Source organism: Oryzias latipes, chromosome 5, assembly GCF_053564925.1.
Source record: "Oryzias latipes strain Hd-rR chromosome 5, Olatipes_Hd-rR_3.1".
Lineage (NCBI taxonomy): Eukaryota > Metazoa > Chordata > Actinopteri > Beloniformes > Adrianichthyidae > Oryzias > Oryzias latipes.
This window is the reverse complement of record NC_136241.1, coordinates 6,537,046-6,555,853: the sequence shown is the minus strand read 5'-3', so window position 1 is coordinate 6,555,853 and position 18,808 is coordinate 6,537,046. Positions and strand designations below refer to the sequence as shown.

The 18,808-nt window shown below is 42.2% G+C and overlaps 1 protein-coding gene across 2 annotated transcripts in view; it reads right to left on the bottom strand.

Moving 5' to 3' along the window:
- bsnb (bassoon (presynaptic cytomatrix protein) b) overlaps nucleotides 1–18,808 on the bottom strand; it is an 87,259-nt gene that overhangs the window by 7,388 nt on the left and 61,063 nt on the right. The window contains exons 4-7 of one of the 2 annotated variants that reach the window (XM_023954763.2): nucleotides 13,965–14,750; nucleotides 6,586–12,885; nucleotides 1,537–3,610; nucleotides 318–1,183 (exon numbers count right to left, since the gene is read on the bottom strand). In XM_023954763.2, the coding sequence (XP_023810531.1) occupies nucleotides 318–1,183; nucleotides 1,537–3,610; nucleotides 6,586–12,885; nucleotides 13,965–14,750 (10,026 nt within the window). The remainder of the gene's footprint in view (nucleotides 1–317; nucleotides 1,184–1,536; nucleotides 3,611–6,585; nucleotides 12,886–13,964; nucleotides 14,751–18,808) is intronic. The other variant, XM_023954764.2, reaches the window with a different exon arrangement.

Here is an 18,808-nt window from a genome sequence, read left to right as displayed (position 1 = left end):
ATTGCAGTTGCTAGGCAGCGCTCAGACTTTGACAACAGTTGTGTCTCACCATTTTGATGGCAGACTAAAAGTGACAATTTTTTCACAAAAGCGTCCAGATTGTTTGGATTTTCCCCTTGCAAGAAGTGACATTTATCATCCTCATTGTGGACTGTATCGTCCTCAACTTTGGTTGATCCAAAGAATAAAAGAAAAAATTGTGGCTTAGCATAAGATGTTGATAAATGTCATTAAAACAGAAGTATCATCATGAACTAATGATTTCACATAGCCAATATCAAAATATTTTCAGTGAAAGCAGTTTTATGTAGGCTTACCATTGGGGCAGGTTGCCCTGGTGCAGACCCAATCCCTGGTTGGCGCCCTTGTGATGGAGCTTGTGCAGATCTGGGCTGCTGCGGCTGCTGCGGCTGCTGCTGTTGTTGTTGTTGTTGTTGTTGCTGTTGTTGCTGTTGTTGTTGTTGCTGCTGCTGCTGTGCTTGTCCCAGTCCTGCAGGGGTTGTTGTGGACTGGCTGCTCTGAGAAGGCTGGGGTTGTTGCTGTGGTTGTAGCTGCTGATTTGCACTCTGCTGGTGCTGCTGTTGGGTACCATCAAGGTGATCAGAACCTGGGAATCCCTCCGACTGTCCTTGACCACCTGGCCGCTGCTGCCCAGTATGACCTTGCGGGATCTGCTGTGGTTTTGAAGGATCTTGTCTTCTGGTTGATGTGCGATCTTGTGGTCTCTGGCTCCTTCCTCCTGTACCATGGTGATGACCAGAAACTGAGTCACGAGAGAAGTCTCCTGAGTTGCGAGGGCTTCCATGAGCAGAGCGGTTATCGGTAACATTCCTTCTCTGAGCAGATGAAGAACTCCTGCCATCAGTTCGGCCAGGTGGGTCTTTGGAATGTGCCCTTGAAGAGCGCGAGGATCTTGCATCTTCTGTACCATGACGAGATGACCCATGTCTCCCAGAATTGCTGCCATGGTGACGGTGCTCCCGTGATGTTGAAGTATGTCGCTGTTGGTTGTACTCATCTTGTTGGCAATATTCCTCTGGAGGCTCATCATAATCATGGTAAGTGTGTTTACTTCGTCTGCCTGTAGAGGAGTGACTTCCACCTCCATGATGTTTTGAACGATCGGAACGCGCCTCGCGTGGTTTTTCAAACCAGTCAGTCTCCTCTTGGCTCAAGTGATATGCTTTTTAAAAAAACCAATAAAAATATATTGTCAATTAGCATGGTTTCAGTGGTGAGGGGACTAGCATGCAGGTTGAAGCCAAAGTGGAAAGACATGCTCCACTCTCGATGGACATGCAGATTAAAAATCCCCCCCCCCAAAAAATAATGCAGACGTGTCACTTCACATTAAAAGCCAAGCATGCAAGACAAAGAAATGTATATTTTTGGTTTACATATAAAGTTTAAGGAAAATAAAAAAAATAAAATAAAAGAATGGAAATCACTTGCAAATTGGCATCTGGCATGCAGTCTTTTCAGGTTTCATTTCATAGGTTGCAGGAACAAATACATAAAAAACTCAACACCAGTTACCTTCACTGTCAGAAACAGCACAGTGCATGTCATCTACAAGATACGGATCATCAGGTTTGTACACATGACTTCTGGGAAGGTCCTTCTTGTGGTGGTCCTGCACATCTGGCAGGGAATGGCTGGAGCCATACTGGTTTCTCACGTCATGAGCTTCTGAAATGACAGAGCCTCTTCCCATACCAACAGGTTTTCCAACAGGACTGAGTGGGCTCTCCTCCTCTGAATTCTGATTGCGCATGGGAGGTCCTCCACTGCGGCTGCTTCTCTGAGAACGCTCCATAGCATCTCTCTCATAGGACTTACTGCGGTGGCCAGTAGCATCTCTGGATGAAATCTTGTCCATACCATATCCTGTAGACCTGGACCTGCCAGAACTGTACATACGATCTTCTTCTTCAAGTCTATCGCGACTGGTTCCATAGTACTTTTGCTGATCATACACATTTCTTTTCATCCCATATGTCATATCATCCTGATGCCTTTTGGATCTTGACCCGACAGCACCTGTACTCCCACTTGAAGTTGCCATTGGATAAGCGGCAAGATCTGATTCCACATCCCGTGCTTCTTCAATTGGGGAGAATTTTGAAATCTTCTGCTCCATTCCTTGCTTCCTGTGCTTGCTGCGTTTAGAAGAGACTACGGCAGGAGCCAGATTTTTTGAAGTTGGTTTGTGGCTACCAGAGCGCGTTGAATGTTTATAATCATCATAGTAATAGGGCGATCCTCCACTTACTGTGGTGCTGGTGCGTGTGTCTACTGTGCTCTGGTAACCAGCTGAACTCATAGGTCTACCATAAGCATCAAGAGGCCCATCTTCAGGCCTGCCATAGGTGCCTCGTGCAGGGCCATTTTCATTGCGATAACGCCCTCCAGTAGGATGACCCAGAGCATCGGTGGGTTGACCAGTGTTGTCTTTTGTCAACTCACTAATGTCATCAATCATTACATAGTTCCTTGGAATGTTCTGCTCTAGGTTGGATGTGTAAAGACCATCTGAAGGATAAGCAGAGGTGGGACTTTCCACAGAATGAGTCAAGCCAGGCTCGGGAGGGCGATATTGTCCGTATGCATTGCTGTAAGTCGGACCAAAGTTGGGGTCTGGAGCTGAGGTGGCCACTGACACTGCAGGGTTGTTGATAACCTCGTAATTGGTGGGGATTTTTTGTTCAAGATCTGCCAAAGATGTTTGCCTGGGCCTTTGATGGACTGTAAGGATTTCGGCTTGGGGCTGGTATGTAAGGCCAAGTTGGTAAGAGCTATGGGTGGGGTAAGGAAGGGTCTGTGCTGGCATGGGCTGAGCTGGTGGATGGAAGCCTTGATGGCCATGCTGCTGCATGCCAATGTCTGTTTGGTAAGAGGACTGGGTGTACATTCGGGAAGAATAGGTTTGATTCTGGTATCCTGGGCCTGGCGGTGGGTGGGGCTGGAAAGTTCCAGGCTGAGGTGCAGAGGAGGATGAGTACTGAGGAGATTGGAAACCTATCTGCTGATAGGAGCTTTGTTGTGGAGCTGATGGTTGACTTTGAGGATATGGATATGGCAGATATGATGAAGTGGAAGGATACTGGGAAGTTGAAGTGATGTCATTGGTAAACTGACTCAATGGAGCAGTGCTAGGTCTCGTGAGCAAACCATTGGCATCAAAGGTTCCTGCCCCCATCCTGAGGTTATTCAGCTCACTGTCTGACATGTAGTCTCGAGCATCACCCATGCATCTCAGGTAAGCCAGCTCTCTCCTCTCCCTGTCTTTTACCATGGTCTCCTTACGCTGGGTGATTCCCAACTCCAGACAGCGCAACTTAGCATCTATCTCCTTTTCCTCTTCCTCCAACTCAGCCTGTTGCTTACGGAGCTTTGTCGATTCTTGTTCAACAGCTTTTAACTCGCTCAACAGCCCGGTCTTTGTGACTGCATGGGCAGGTCTTGGATGAATTCTTTGGGTTATTCCAGGAGAACTATACATTTGTGCTGGAGTGACGATGGGGATGGGTGACTCCTCTGGAGGGGGGCTGGGGAGAGTCCTCTTTATCTTCCTCATCAGAGAGTTCTGGTGTTGCTGCAGGGAGGTCATCTGGTAGAAGGGATGGAAAGCCAACAATTAGCTATAAACAAAAATGTCTTACGTACATGAAACAATTTACTGGACAAAAAGTATTTCATATGAGTCTTTGATATAAAAGACATTGTAACTGAAGTCAATGTTTGTTGTTTATCAGAGGACATTTTAATAATTGCGATTCAATATCTTAAAAAATAGAATTGTAATAGGGAGCATCTTCTTTCAAAATTGCAATATTAGAATTTTATGTAACTATTTTTTAAATCTTTTTTTAGAACAGAAACAGACTTATTAAATAGGATAGTATAAGTCATATAAATATTCATTTACATTGGTATGACTTTACACATTTTTATTGCAGCTGATAAAATTTTGTTAGTAAAAAGAATGAATCATGATGTCAGGTTTTTTTTTTTGTACTTTTTGCATTTCATGCCTGATGAAACCAGAGTAAGATATCCAAAAGTTAATACCATCAGTTTCAATAAAAATGGGTTGTTATTTAAGGACTTTTAAAAGAGAAACATACGCCTATAGTTTTAAGAATTTCACAGGAGCACAAAAAATGGAACAGCTTCTTTCTGATTTGATTCTAACTGGTTTAGTCCAACATGAGATTTGCTGCAGAATCAGCCGTTTAGATCATTCTAGATCATCAGACCAGTATCTAAAAGAACAGTTGTAAAAGTGTGTAGGCTATAATACTTACAAAAAGGTTGTGTTGAATGAATCCTTGAAAAATTTTGAGAAGTATCCACAAGAGAGTCGTGTGTTTAAGTCTAAATACCACTACAGATTAGAGACGCAAATCCGCAGAATGCTTTTCAGTCTAATTTTGGTCCAAGTGTTAGATTTTAATTTGCTTGACCAGCTGCTAACAATCGTGAGAACAGCACAGCGTAAACAGGAGTCTTCACATTGTGTGAGCCTCCGGCAGCACTTTAGGGGGTTTCCATATATAGAAAACGTGGAAGGAATACAGTGTGTGAGAGTGAAACAGACTATGTAAAAAGGGAATATGAGGGAGGGCTTTGAAAAGAGTTTTTTTTTAAGAATAACCAGCTGCTCTCAGAAACACATCCTGTCACTTTTTATTCATCACCAAACTAATTAATTACATCTTTTAAAGAAACTATTCCAATGTTTTCTTTTTCTTATTATTTTGAAAATATAAGATCCCCAAAACATTATTAGAACTGTCTTAAATGGCAAGATGATAATATTGCAAAATTAATGCTCTAATCATACTTATTTCTCATAAATGCAATTAGTTTTTGGCAGAATTTCTAGTATTTTTGAAATTTTAAAGAAACAATATTATTGTGTATATCCAAATTACACATGAATATGTAATGGTTAATCCCCAGCGAAGTGTCTTTCATCAAAAATTAACGAACCACACAAAGCTTTTGCAAAGTCTGTTAATTTCTGATAATAGGCAACTTGTAGGGCATTATCCCATTTATACCATGGTCAATAACAAAATAAAAATAAATATTCCATCAATTTTTAGTAATTTATTCTTGTTTTTTTTTCACTGACTATTTGAGGCACGTTGTCATGGCTGAGCCGGCACCGACCTCGACTGCAGCGACAAAGGAAAACAATGTGGATTAAATACGATGGGTAAAGCATCAGTTCCGAGAGAAAGTTCACCTCTTACCGATGGTTTTTGTCCAGATGATGAAGCTAAAGGTTGTTTTAAAGAAGCCAGCGCAGTGATAGAGAACCTTTAAGCTATGTGACCAGAACTACTTTTTTAGCCGTGCATTATCACTTTTTAATGCACACTTAGCAGCCAATCAGAATCAAGAATTCACCCAGACCAGAACAGAAATTAAAAGACTTCGCGAAAGCAACCTCCGCTTCTGGGTCATCCATTGATTTCTGATAATGGACACCTCGTCAGCCATTGCCCCTTACGTATACCCATTTCTTTATGCAGTCACAATAGTTTGCACAATGTTATGTACGGCATAGACTTCTTTAAGAAAGCTCCATATCTTATCCTGAAATATTAACATCCTCTTTTTAGCCACAATCGCTTCAGTCAGAGATGAATCAAACCTAAGGCTGCATTGTCATCGCAGATATAAACAAAGCATATTAGTAATGCATGCTTGCACTGCGTGGCCATAATATTCTTTCTCATTGTGCATTTATGCTTGTATGTTTGAAAAGGAGAGCTTATTTTTTAAACAAAAGCTATTTTTTTCTTGTCTGATTGCAATTAAACTCAAGGTGAACAAAATCAGTATATTACTTTATAATCTCATTGTTCATTTTTTATTTTACTGAAATCGATTTTTACTTTTAAATAGGCTTTTTTTTAACTACTAACTATTGTCTGTAAGGCACATTGTTTACAGGTTGTTTTTTCTCTAGAATTCAGGAGTAAATAGTAAGAATGTGGTGAACAAAACAGAGTTGGCACATGCCATTGTCTTTTTAAAAATCACTGGATTCTCCTCTTTCTAAAAGCTTCCTTTTTTTTACCTAAATGGTGCTTTACAGTTTTTAAAAATCTGAAGTTACCAATAGAAAAATGGGGAAGGCAAGACAAACAAAGTTAAACCAAAGTATGAGGAACTTTAAAGAGATGGTTTAGATCTGGGTGGGCAAACTACGGGTCCGCGGGCCGGATCCAGCCTGCCTCCATGTTTGTGAGAGGTGAGAGGTGTGAGGAGCTGCCGCCCTCAAAGTCTCAGCGGGACGAAGATGGGAGAGGATCCACTTTTTATTGTTTTGTTGTTTTTTTTTTTTTAACGTATCAGTATTTTTTCTTCCTGACTTTTTGTCTTTGAAAATAACAGAGTTATTTGGTCATTTTTTAATTTCTTAAATTATGTTTTTTATTTTACTAAAAGGATCATGAATGAACGAAACTTTATTCATATTGCACTTCAAAACTTCTTGAATGGCTTCACAATAAAAGAAAGACAAAAGAAGTTTAACGTTTTAAAGAAAAAGAGTTATTGTGGCCTCACCTGACTGTTGGCTACAGCTTGCTGATGATACGGCGAAAACCTGTTTTTGGCAGGATCCTCTGATGTAGGGCTAAGAGGCTTTGGATCAGACATGGAGCGCTGCACACTTTTTATTGGTCTTGGCAATGACTGGTGACGTTGGGGAGACTCTGCTGTAAATGCCTTTTGCTGAGGTGTAACGTGAGCCTTGTTAAGTTTTTCCTGTGAGGTAAATGTTGTTTCCAGCATGCGATGAGGTGACAATGGTGATACCGGAGAGTATAACACTTGAGGAGATTTCGGAGGGTGTCGAGATGTGGGCTCGTTTTGCGTCTGATGATATCCAATTTCCAGAGGGTCTGGTTTTCTCCTTTCAAATTTGGCAACTCCTTGAAGTCTTGGAGAGGCTGATTCAGGTGTGTTTGCACCTACAATGTGCAGACTTGTTGAGTATGGGCTGATAGTTGTGGGGACACTCAACTGCGGTGCCACCACTCCCTGAGAATGAGACTCTGGCTCTGTCTGGCAAGCCAGACTCTCCCCTTTGTGAGTTCTTTCAGGAGCTGCTATATAATGTAAGAGGTCAACCTTCGAGGTCTCTGCCATAGTAATGTGAATTGCAGGCGAAACCCTGCCAAGTTGGTCTGGCTCTGTTTGGCATGATGAATCATTAGTGGTCTGAATTGCTATGCTTGCAGAAGCCACTTTTGATGAGCCTTCAGACTTTGCTTCACTACCAGGTTCAGAGTGCTTGGATACCCGTGATCTTCTGCGCCTTACTGGGTGCTGATCCCACTCTCCTTGATCTTCTTCATCAGTCTGCACACTGCAGTCTGCTATACGTCTTGTTCTCCTACGCCTATTCATGAATCGTTCTTCTCCATCTTCATCGTCTGTTTGCACACAGCTGTCTGCAATTCTTTTCACTGAGTCCTCCTCCAAGCCATCCCTCAATCGGGGCATAGAATTCTGCTTTTTCATCATCTTGGAATCAGTCTGCTTGTCACTGCTTCTCAGAGACATCTCTGAAGCTGAACTTTGAATGGGTCGAGCAGCCACAACAGCTTGAACAACTTGCCCATCCTGCCAAAACTGAACACTTTGTCCATCTTGCTGAAGGACTCTACCACTCTGGTCACAGATAATGAACCCTTGAGGAGCTCCACCTCCAACAACAACCCCTTGTATAGCACCCTGGGCAGATGTTGCTGCTGCAGCTGCAGCTGATGCAGCAGCCTCAGCTGCAGCAGCAGCTGCTGCCTCCACTGCTGCGGTCTTTTGTCTTTTCTGCTCTTCCAACTGCTGCTGCAACTGATGCTGCAGTGACTGGATTTGCTCAAGTTGTAATCTCTGCTGGGCCAGTTGTTCTCTTTGCATTATCAGTTGTGTCTCCCTCTCTGCTTGCTGTTGCTGTAGTACTTGCTGTTTGATTGTCTGTAGTTCCTGAATTTCTCGTTGAACGAGTAGCTGTTCTTTTTCTCTGTGGCGCTGAAGCTCCATACGGTCTCTTTCAAGCTCCTCATGCAGACGCAATTGGCGTACTTTCTCCAATTCAACACGCTCCCGTTCTAGTTGAAGCACGTGCTCTTGTTGTTGACTAAGTCGCTCCTCTTCTTTACCTTTCTGTACCTCAACGGGCGGAGACAGTTTAGGGCCTGTCACTTGAGCATCTTTATGTGGAGTTGCTTGTGACTCCCCTTGTGACACAGCCAATGACTGAGGCTGACTAGTCGGTCGAGGTTGGGTTTGAGTTAAAGATAAAGGTTCACTTTGGGTAGGTAACTGTTGTGACGGCATTTGAGCCTGCAGTGATTGAGCAGTTGAAAGTTGCCCCTGGGCTTTAAATGTATTACTTTGTGAGGTAAATTGAGTCCTATCTAGTTGCTGATCTGAGGTACTTTGCACACTAGTTGCAGGTACATCATGTGCTTCTAAATGAACGACCGACTGGATTGGTTGAATTGTTGCAATAGTGGTTAAAGGTTTTCCAAGGTATACTGGAGTTTCCTGATGAGAGCTGCTCTCTGCAGTAACACCTCCTGATGGTGGAGCTGCACTGGAATACTGATTTGGAGTAGGGTAAGGATATGGTCCTTGAGCCGCTAGAGGCATCCTAGGAGTCATTTGAGGCAACCTCGTAAGACTAGCCAAAGGTACAGCAGTTACAGCTGTAGGGTATGGCCTGTAAATTCCCCTTGGCATGGGATGGAGGACTGGGGCAGGCTGTGTAGTAATTGGTAAAGTTGAAGCAATGGGAGTATTTATGGTAGAATATATTATACCATCACTTCCTCTCACAGCTGTAGGATACATAGCTCGTAAGCTAGCTTGTCTAGCATTTATTAGATTTGTTAAACTTTGGCCGTTTGCTGTTGGTCTTCCATCTGGTCCATAGAGTAAGTTTGCTTTTATTGATGCTAAGCTTTGATGGAGGTTTAACCTTGCTAAAGGCCCACCTCTACCAGCCCCATATGATGCAAGTTCAGGACTATTTCCATAACGGCTACCAAAGTGGTCAACAGTGTTCAGAGCTGCACACATGCGGCTGATCTCCCTAGCTGTGGTTGCACTATACTGAGCCAGATTAGAGTCGGGTAAGCCTGTTTGGTCACGTGATGTGTATGCATAGTCGGAATTAATGTTTGACAGTGAGCCGTATCGGCGAAGTGGTAATGAAGGGGCTGGCAAATCTCCCTGATGGCGCAAGTCTGTGTACGAACCATATTGTGCTCCCATGCCAAGGGCTCCATATTCATAGGCTTGGTTCATAGTGCTGAGATTTACCGCCAAACCCCCTTGGGCATTACTCTGATAATTGACAGCATCAGTTATAGAAGGCAGATTTGCATCAGGCATGGAAGGCTGTATTCTTTCGGAGGGAAGTGAATACATTTTATATTCCTCTTTCAAAACTTTTGTTGGTTGAGCCTGCTGTTGTTGCTGTTTTTCGTTGATAATGTCATGGAATAAGTGGGTAGGCTTGGCTGCTTGGGAAGTATTAACAGGAGTATTTTTTTCTGAAGATACTGGGGTAGGCTTTTGAGTGAAAGAACCTGAACAGGACCCAGCAAATGGCAATTTGTAAACGACATCACAACAAGCAACTTGGCTTTCTGGTTTGAGCGGCCCAGTTAGATCCAAGACCTGAGGAGTAGGAGGAGGAGGCTGCTCCTCTTGTTTTACAAGCTGAGTCACTGTGCCACCTGGTGACACATTACTTTCATCAAGTTGTACCATCATGACATGGGGCTTACCAGTAGAAAGATTCATTACTGTTGGCTTATTTTTCAGTTCTAAGGCAACCCCACCAAATATTTCATGTGGTACATGGGAAGTAGAACCTCCTGGAATTGATGGTGGAGCCAAAGGGGATACTCTAAGTATGGCACTAGCAGTCACTATAGGCTGGGCACTACTTGTCTGGGTCACTGCAATGTCTTTCTTCATCAGCAGAGGCTGCACCTGATTTGCTAAATTGTAACGGGCAAAAGAGGACTGCTGTTGATGCTGCTGAAGCTGCTGCTCTAGAAGTTGCTGCTGTTGCAGGAGCTTCTGCTGCTGTAACTGTAGTTGTTGTTGTTGTATACCAAGATTTTCCAGGCAAGCATCAATTTTGGGAATAGATGGGTCAGAAATTGCGGGCTTACTCTGGGTTAAACAAACAGCTGATCCAACACCCTGCCCTAGATCCACACGGTTTTGTAATGGATCTCCATACACAACTGGCTGCTTGGGTTGGGACATGAGCATTGATCCTGCAACTGTTACACTAACTGTTGTTGGTGTTGACACAGATACATGAGGTTGTTCTTGTGCATTTAAATTCATAATAAGAGGTTGCACTGCTGTGTGTTTACCAGCTGATTGTTCAGTTCCTAAAGAGTATCGTCTTGTGTCTGAGGCAAGAGAGGTAAGGTCCATCCCCTGGTCTGTCATTATAATTGGAGCTGCCCTTAATGGAGCCCTCAGATCAACAACACTGGTTCCTGGATTTGTTTGACCCTGACCAACTACCACTGAAGAACCTTGAAAATGTATAATCTTTTTAGGAGATGTATCTTCCATTGAGCCACAACTTGTTGTCACAGCTCCAACAGCAACAGTTATTTTTTCCATGTTTTGAGCCTTAGGAGAAGAATTCTTTTGGGCCTGCTGTAAATGCTGCATTTTTGGTGATGATGGGGAATCTGTTACAGGGGGTTGAGAGCCATAAAGTGTTTTACCACCTGCTTGTGTTGGTGATGACAGTGGGGAAGTAGAAGAATTTACAGTGAGTGGCTTGGCAGGACTTGATGTTTCAGAGCCTAAAGTTATCACCATGACTGGTGCATCTTGAGAAGATGGCTGTCGCACAAGACGGGAGGACATTGTCCTATGAGTTGCTTGAGTTCCATGAGATGGTGGAGCTGTTGTAGCAGCACCAGGCAAAGATGGCAGCTGTCTTCCGCTTCCACTGGTAGGGCGAACAGATGGTGTGTGCATTGGGCTTTGTGTTGGAGATGTAGTGGGGGAAACTGGGGGGCTAGGACCTTTAAACAAGGAAAACACTTTGGAAGTAAGAGAAGCTGAACCAGGGTCCTGTGTTGCTTGTGATGGCCTCTGCGAACTTGCTCTACTGCTAGCTGTTACTGTGTTACCTGCTTGTCGAGTTTGAGCACCTTGACTCATTTGGGCTTTGGTTGTTGCAACTCCAACAACACCTTCAATTTTGGCACTCTGTGTCATCATTCTGTTTTGTGTTTCTTTTGATAAATGCTGTGCAGCATGAATACCTGTCATTCTTGTATCATTCCCTGATGTTGGGAAGGTCGTAGGAGCAGTAACCTGTGTTGGGCTTGAGCCTGGTGTTAGAGAAGTACCAGATTCAAGATGATGCCCACTATCTGATTGCGATAAACCTTTCTGCTGAATAACCGCTTGCCCTTGCCTCTGCATCTGCTGTGCTTTCCTCATCATCTCTTCATAAACTTCTTCAGCACTTTTTAAGGTTTTATCAGATGGTGACATTGCTGATGTCTTTTCTGTTGGGGAGTAGAGTGATGTGAAAGTTGGAAGGTTAAATTCTTTCCCTGATTTGTAAAGTTTTCCACCAATCATCTCAAACCCTTCTGCCTCAGAGTCCATAGAAGGGGAGTATTCAGAGCAGGAGGATCTGTGAAGTTCCTCCATCTCTGCAGCCTGTCTCAATTCCTCTGTTGGTGATGCATCCTCAATGGGAGAAAGATTGCTTGGGGGAGTTTTTGACCTTTCTCTGCGCCTCTGCGCCCGTAGCTCCTCTTTGTCTCTCTTTGTTTTTCGGGCTGTACTTCGAATTCTCTGCTGTTCTAGATCTCTCATTTGCTCTTGTTCTCTAAGTAGTTCTTCCTCCTCTCTGAGCTCATCCTCCTCAGATGAGTCTTCAATTGTTGGCAGCAATGGTCCATGGGAACGATGTCGAGCTTTCCTCTGCTGTTTTGCTTCCTCGAGTCGTGCTCTCCGACTTGGACTACTGTCACTGTCATCTTCCATAGATGATACAGATGTGGGAGATGTACCAGAGGTATAGCTGGGAGTGGTAGCAGGTAAAGTGGATGAATATTCTCCTTTAGAACGCTCCTCTGGAGAACCAGTTAGGCTTTCCATTTCTAACTCAGGTTCCCGTAAATCATGCTCACTACTAAGCTCAATTTCTCGGTTGTAGCTGTTGGTGTTATTAAGCTCAATGGTCTTAAACCGCCGAAGGCCTCCAGCCATAACAACATCATCCTTTGATGCTTCCTCTGATCCCTTTGTATCATCTTCAAAACTATTGGACTGGTGAGAGAGCCGCCTTCTCTCTTTGCTTGCATCCCCACTGGTTTTGTGTGGCTTTTTAGCTTTCTGGTTTCCATATTCGGATTCTTCTTCATCAGCACTCATTTCCATGATTTGTCTCCTCATGTACTCTTCATCTGTTAAGACTTTATGTGACTTTTTTTGTCTTACTGGCAAAGGTGAGAGACCACTTTCACTGCTGTCCTCCACATAATCATGACGGAGTTTACAGCTTAGGTCGTCCTCTGATTCGTCTTTTGCTGCATCATCTTCAGGGTTGTAGTCCCGCTCTTGTCCCACAGACAATGAATGTGGCCTGTGCTTCTGGTCTTGAGCAGCCTTTGATTGTAGCAGGGGTGTAATGGAAGTCTCCAGCTTGCTTATCTCAGAGGGGATGAGAGAACCTCTTTCATTAAGCTTGATTCCTTCTTCCTGAATCCGACCTGTAATTTCCCCTTGAGAGCTGGAGATCCCATCTGAAGAGTACCCAGTGTCACTTAGACTCTGTGTACTAGATTTATTGTAATCCTAAAGAAAGAAACAAGAAGAAAAAGATCAGAAAATACAAAAATCATAAACATATTTACTTAGTCAATTCAAAGCTTTGATGCACATTTCAAATCTCACTATTTCATCCAACATTTAAATGTGTTTGATCCTTTTTAGGTAAATGTGTGCCATGGATTTATTACATATGTTACAGATGAAATAGTCTCTAATAGTTAAATATTAGAGAATAATTACATTTAAGTCACCCACAAAATAAAATAACACATAAGGCTATAATCAACCCAATTATTAGAATAGTCTTTCAAAGATGAGCAAATGTCTTTTACTGCATTTAACACTTTTTTTATTTGATTTTAATCAAATCAATTAATTGTTCATTTATTTTTATATAATATTGAATTAAGTATTATTATTGTTATTACTGGTTAAGTAACTTAATGCCCGCACAAATTCAATGGTAGTTAGAGCTACTCAAAATATGCTACTGCTTTGAGTTGAGTTAGCCTTTCAGTGTTACACACACGTAGATGAATAAATACACTCAGGTGAATTTTAGAGACAGTTGAACATACAAACATCTACAGACAGATGTCTTTTAGTGACATGCTCAGCTGTCATCGTTGACACATTCATTGTTGCATTCTTCGAGCCGCTGAAGAATAACAAACATGCTTTGTATTATAGGGTGTCATGTTACACAAAAAGCTTACATTTCTTACAAATAAATAACTATGTTCAAATCAATAAAAAATATTTAGTGAAAGTACGTTAGACAAAAAACAGTTTTGGAGACAGATTATGGCTTATGAAGACTATGCAGAGAAGGACAGCGGAAAAAAAAAACATTTGGATGACAATTGTAGGAAAAAACTTAAACTATGCCAAAAAAAACTCAAAATAATGAGAAAAAAACTAATATTTTAAAGACATTATTGTAACAAATGAGTGGAAATGAAAAAACAGCAATTCCAATAATATGAAACAAAATTTGATAGGATGATAAAAAAAATGCTTCTGTCTTTTGAAAAACACAAAATTAAATGAAAATGATGAGTCAGGAGTAACAGGTAGAGGCGAAGAAGTTGCAGGTAGCTCACTTCATGGTGTCTTGACTTCTGAGCATCTTCAGATATCGTCCTTTCTTTTGGAGAAGTGAGATTCTCTGACAATGTCTTCTTTGTTGAGACTTTGACATCTTCTTTCAGAGATTTGGGTGCAACTTTAGTCTTCTCCTGGCTTTGGGGCTGTTTGCGGGCCTGGCTGATACCTGTGGGTTTAGACTGAGTAGGTGTTGTCTTTGAAGGGGTGGTGGTGGTCTTGGCATTGCTGGCTGAAGCTTTACCAAGGCTGGATGAAGTCTTGGCACCAGAGGAGGAGGAAGAACCCTTAGTCTGAGCAGAGGGCTGAGCAGATCCTTTGGTCTGAGTCAGCCCTTTGACCTGACCCGGGCCCTTCGTCTGGTTAGCAGGCTGTGTGGGAGGCTTACTTTGAGCATGTGACATATTAGGACCTTTGGCTTGAGCAGGCCCCCTACTCTGAGCTGAAGGCTGTGTTTGACCCTTAACATGGGAGGTTGGCTGAGTTGAACACTTGGTTTGAGGGGAAGTTTGGCTGAACCTTTTTGTTTGAGAGGCTGGCTCAGCCTCCTTCCCGTTAGAAAGGGGGCCACTTACTTGGGAACCCGTTGGTTTCTGTTGTTGCTGAGGAACTGTGGCCCTAGGCCCTGAAAGGTGACTGGGAGATTTCTGTTGAGCTGTTTGCTGATTGGATGGAGCAGATGCCCGCGGGGATCCCATGGGTTGTGCCATAGGAGCTGGGATGTCTCCCAAGCTTCCAGACAGAGCCCTCTGTGTCTGGCAGTTTAAGCAAAGCCATTCTTTCTTCTGAAAAACAAGGAAAATAAAACAGGAATCAGAAAAGTCATATAAAAACAAACTAGCTTGTTGTATCAAATTAATTAGTCTCCAAAGAGATAAATCTATTATAAAAGGTTCCACCCAAGAATAATAGAACAACAACTTAATAAATTAAAATAGACCTACAAAATATTCGATGTGAAAAATATTGGTGTTTTTATATTTTTTGTATTTAGCCTTTATTAATGGTTTACTTGACTGATGTAATAATGGTTGACAGGTGGAAGATTTTAAAAACATGAATAAATAAAAAGTGCTCAGTGCTGACATAGTATGCTGCAAAAACCAAACCTGAAGAAATATTTTATAGCTTGTCTAAACAGGGTCTTTTATCTTTTCGAGAAGACTTAATCATTTGACAACATTAAGCACTCTCAAACAGAGTACACAAAGTAAAAGTGCACTGTGAATACAAAGTAGTGCATCTGTGAAAGTGTGTGAAAATCACTAAACCTCTTACAAAGCCTACAGAATACCATATGAGAATGATTTGCTTCTCATTGCCTTAGTAAGAACTCATTCAGCCATAGTTGCCACAGACTTCCACAACTCAAACAAATGCATTGATCGCAGATTATTATCTGACCCAGGGATGGCAAACAAGTTTGACACAAAGAGCCAAAGTTTTTAACTGTGATAGTCAAAGAGCCACACCACACACTGACCTGCCAAGACACAAACATGCAATTAAAGCCATATTATTTCCAATAACACACTCCTCTCCACAATACAACAGCACTGGATTAAAGAGCGCAGTTTCAGTTATGCTTTTTTTTTTCTGTATTTATCTTTAAAGCATACCGCTAAAACATGCATGCTAGTGTGCGTTTAAAAAGGCAGCAGGAGCAAAACTGAGTTGGTTGTGATTTATTTTTTATTTTTTCAGTCATCAACCAGCATCTAAAAATCCATCAAAGCCCTCATCTTCTGTTTCTGAAATGAACAGCTGGGATAAATTTCTATCAAACATGCCAGGTTCCCTTTCATCATCGTCAAAGTCCATCTCGTTGCCGTGCAGATCCTCAAAATGATGCCGGCTTTTGTTAAAGCTCAAAGAACAGTGCAAGCAGACATGTGAGTCCAAGCTTCCACAATCCCTTCACAAACTGTGGCGTAACTCGCCCAGCGCTGCGTCCAAGTAAAGGGAGCGGAAGATGGACAGCCTTTCACCGTAATCCGCCGGCCAGTGTCTGCGCTCGAGTCGATCTTCTAACACAGGCAACCTCGTCTTGTTTCCGCGGAAACTCAGCTGCGTCTTCTTGTCTTGTCGGAGTTTGTTTTCCAGCTTCCTCCACTTGTGAACCATGGATTCATTCATCAGTAGGACAAGGGAAAACATATTCTAAATGTGTAACGTTTTCTTTGTAACAGTCTAAATTGCATTGTTAGATTCTGTTCAGCCGCTCGATTCCCATGTTCCTGATAGCTGCAGTTTAAACCGTGCTTCATAATCGTGTCTCTTTGAAGGCAGAAAACCCTGTTCTGCATAATTAACATACCTGCACTTTAGTACTTTGTGTGTGAGGGGGGGGGGGTCTTCTTTCATGTCCTCACTTCCCTCCTTACTGTTCTCATGGTGTCCTCTCCTACTTCGTCTTTACCGAAGTCACACAACAGCACATTAGGGCCGTACCATAGGGTGCGTACCATAGGGTGCTCTGTACATTTTGGAGAGTATTTAAGACTTCAATTGCTCCGTATGGTCGTGAAAGAACAGTATTTACAAATATGATAAGAGATAAAGAGCCGCATGCTTATTGGCTGAGAGACGCATGCGGCTCCAGAGCCACCCCTGATCTAACCAGTGAATAATTTCTTTCATTGGTGTCACACTTCAAAATCATCAATACGGAAGATTGAATTCCCAGCTGTTTCTGAGTTGACCAAAATGCTTTTCATCAGTGGACGTCTCAGTAGATGTTCTTACTTAAGCCAGTGTCTACGTATTTCTTAGTTGAAATTTTGATGTATCAGAGCAGATAAAGTCCCACTGTTTGAAAAAGCTCTCAGTTGTGATGCAGCAACAGAAATGGGTGGGCCGAAGTCTCCCTGTTCTGCTCTATTCTGATGCATCCACTTGAAGGCAAATAGATGAATTAACGTCTTCATTTTCCTCGTCATCTGCCTCGAAACGTCCGCCTGTATAGCTCCAATGTTGATCGTCAATTTCTTGGACCGGTGATGTTTGGTTGGAGTTGTGAAGGGCTGTAAGCTAGCGGAAGAGAGTGTAAAAAAAGGGATGATGGGATATCAGTGGAGGCTTACTTCCATGCCAACAGGTGCGCCCCCAACTCAGAGGTGAATTTCTAATGAACTACTGCCACTCTGCAGAAACTATGTTCTAGAAAACGACACAGGTTTTCAGATATTGCCAAAAAAAATACTGCATAATCATTGTTAAAAGACCGCTGGGGACACTTTTACAATTGATAAAAATATATTTGGAATGGGACTTTAAATCTAGTTTATATACACAGTACAATACACAGTTAAAGTTAAAGTTTCATTATTTGTCAAACACCTGGGTGTGTGAAATTTATTCTCAGCATTTGACATGTTCCCTGGGGGAGCGGTAAGCTGCAGACTCAGCCGCACTCAGGAACCATTTTGGTGGTTTAACCCCCTAACCCAACCCCTTAATGCTGAATGTCAAGCAGGGAGGCTTTGGGCCCCTTTGGTACTAGTCAACCATGTATTTGAACCTACCAGACCATAGGGCAAACACTCCCCCACTAGGCCACCACTCATGTAGTCTTAAAAAATTTCAAAAAACATCAACTATAATTCTGTTCCATCCAAATTCATTATGAACTTTGTTAGAATCCAAACAGGAACTGATCCCTGATCCCTCCTGCAGTATAGTCCAAATTGTCTTATTCTTTATTTGAATAATAGCATATATTACTGACTAACAAAACATCGTGTAATCCCCTGTAGTGGGATAAAAAAAAGTGTGAAAACAAAATTTTCTGATTGTATAACTCAAAGAGCCACAGTCTACAGAAAAAGTCACAAATCCAGCATCAGGAAAGCTGCAAAATATTTACTAGTCAATTGCTATTAGCTATTATTTTTTCAGCTTAAAAAATGTTTGAATTATTTGAAATCCTGTCTTCCTTCTGATATTTTGATTGAACTCCAGAAGACCATAAATGGTAAATGGTGTATACTTATCTAGTGGTTTCTACCCCTTTTTAAAAGCCCAAAGCGCTTTACAGTCACAGTCCCATTCACACACCGGTGGCAGCTTCGCTGCTGAACCGTGGTGCTAACCTTCCACCAGAGGCGAGATGGGGTTCAGTGACTTGCCCAAGGACTCGTCGACACATGGGCGGGTGGGCAAAGTGGGAATCAAACATTCAATAAAACAATAAGAGGTTGACCGCCCTACCACTGCACCACAGCCGCCCAACATTCACATCTGATTGGACCAAGCTGCTGAACTGTGGTTACCTGGTCAGATATTTACGTCAAAGCGCAGTTGAACATGGTAATAGTAAGTACAATAGCAGAATAACAATACAAAAAGGAACGACTTTAACAGCACATCAGTTGCTACAAGACATTAGCAGTGTCAGAAAGATAAATTTTACATATTAATACAATAGATGAATAAATAAAGAGGGTTAGCACAAACATGGCATAGCAGCATTCTCAGCATTGACTTAGATATATGTTTATTCCTTGCAGCATTTGTCAGACAAATACTAGAAAACAGAAACTACACTGAAGGCCTCTTTGCCTCTTTTTCTGGTCTGTGGCCATAAAAAGGTTGAACTCCATGTGTAACAGTCAGATTACTTTTGCTAATCTGACAGGAAAGCTTTAAATCATGGGCAAAGACTGATGAAGTGTACGCTGATGTGGGTGGCAGCAGACAAGAGCTCACAGTTTCCTGGAGAGAATGAGCAAGATGAAGAGGAACAAATAAAAAAAGAATGAACAAAAAGTGAACGATAAAGACAGTGGTAGAGAAAATAATGTCCATTAAAATGCACATGAATGCCACAACTGAAAAAAGACAA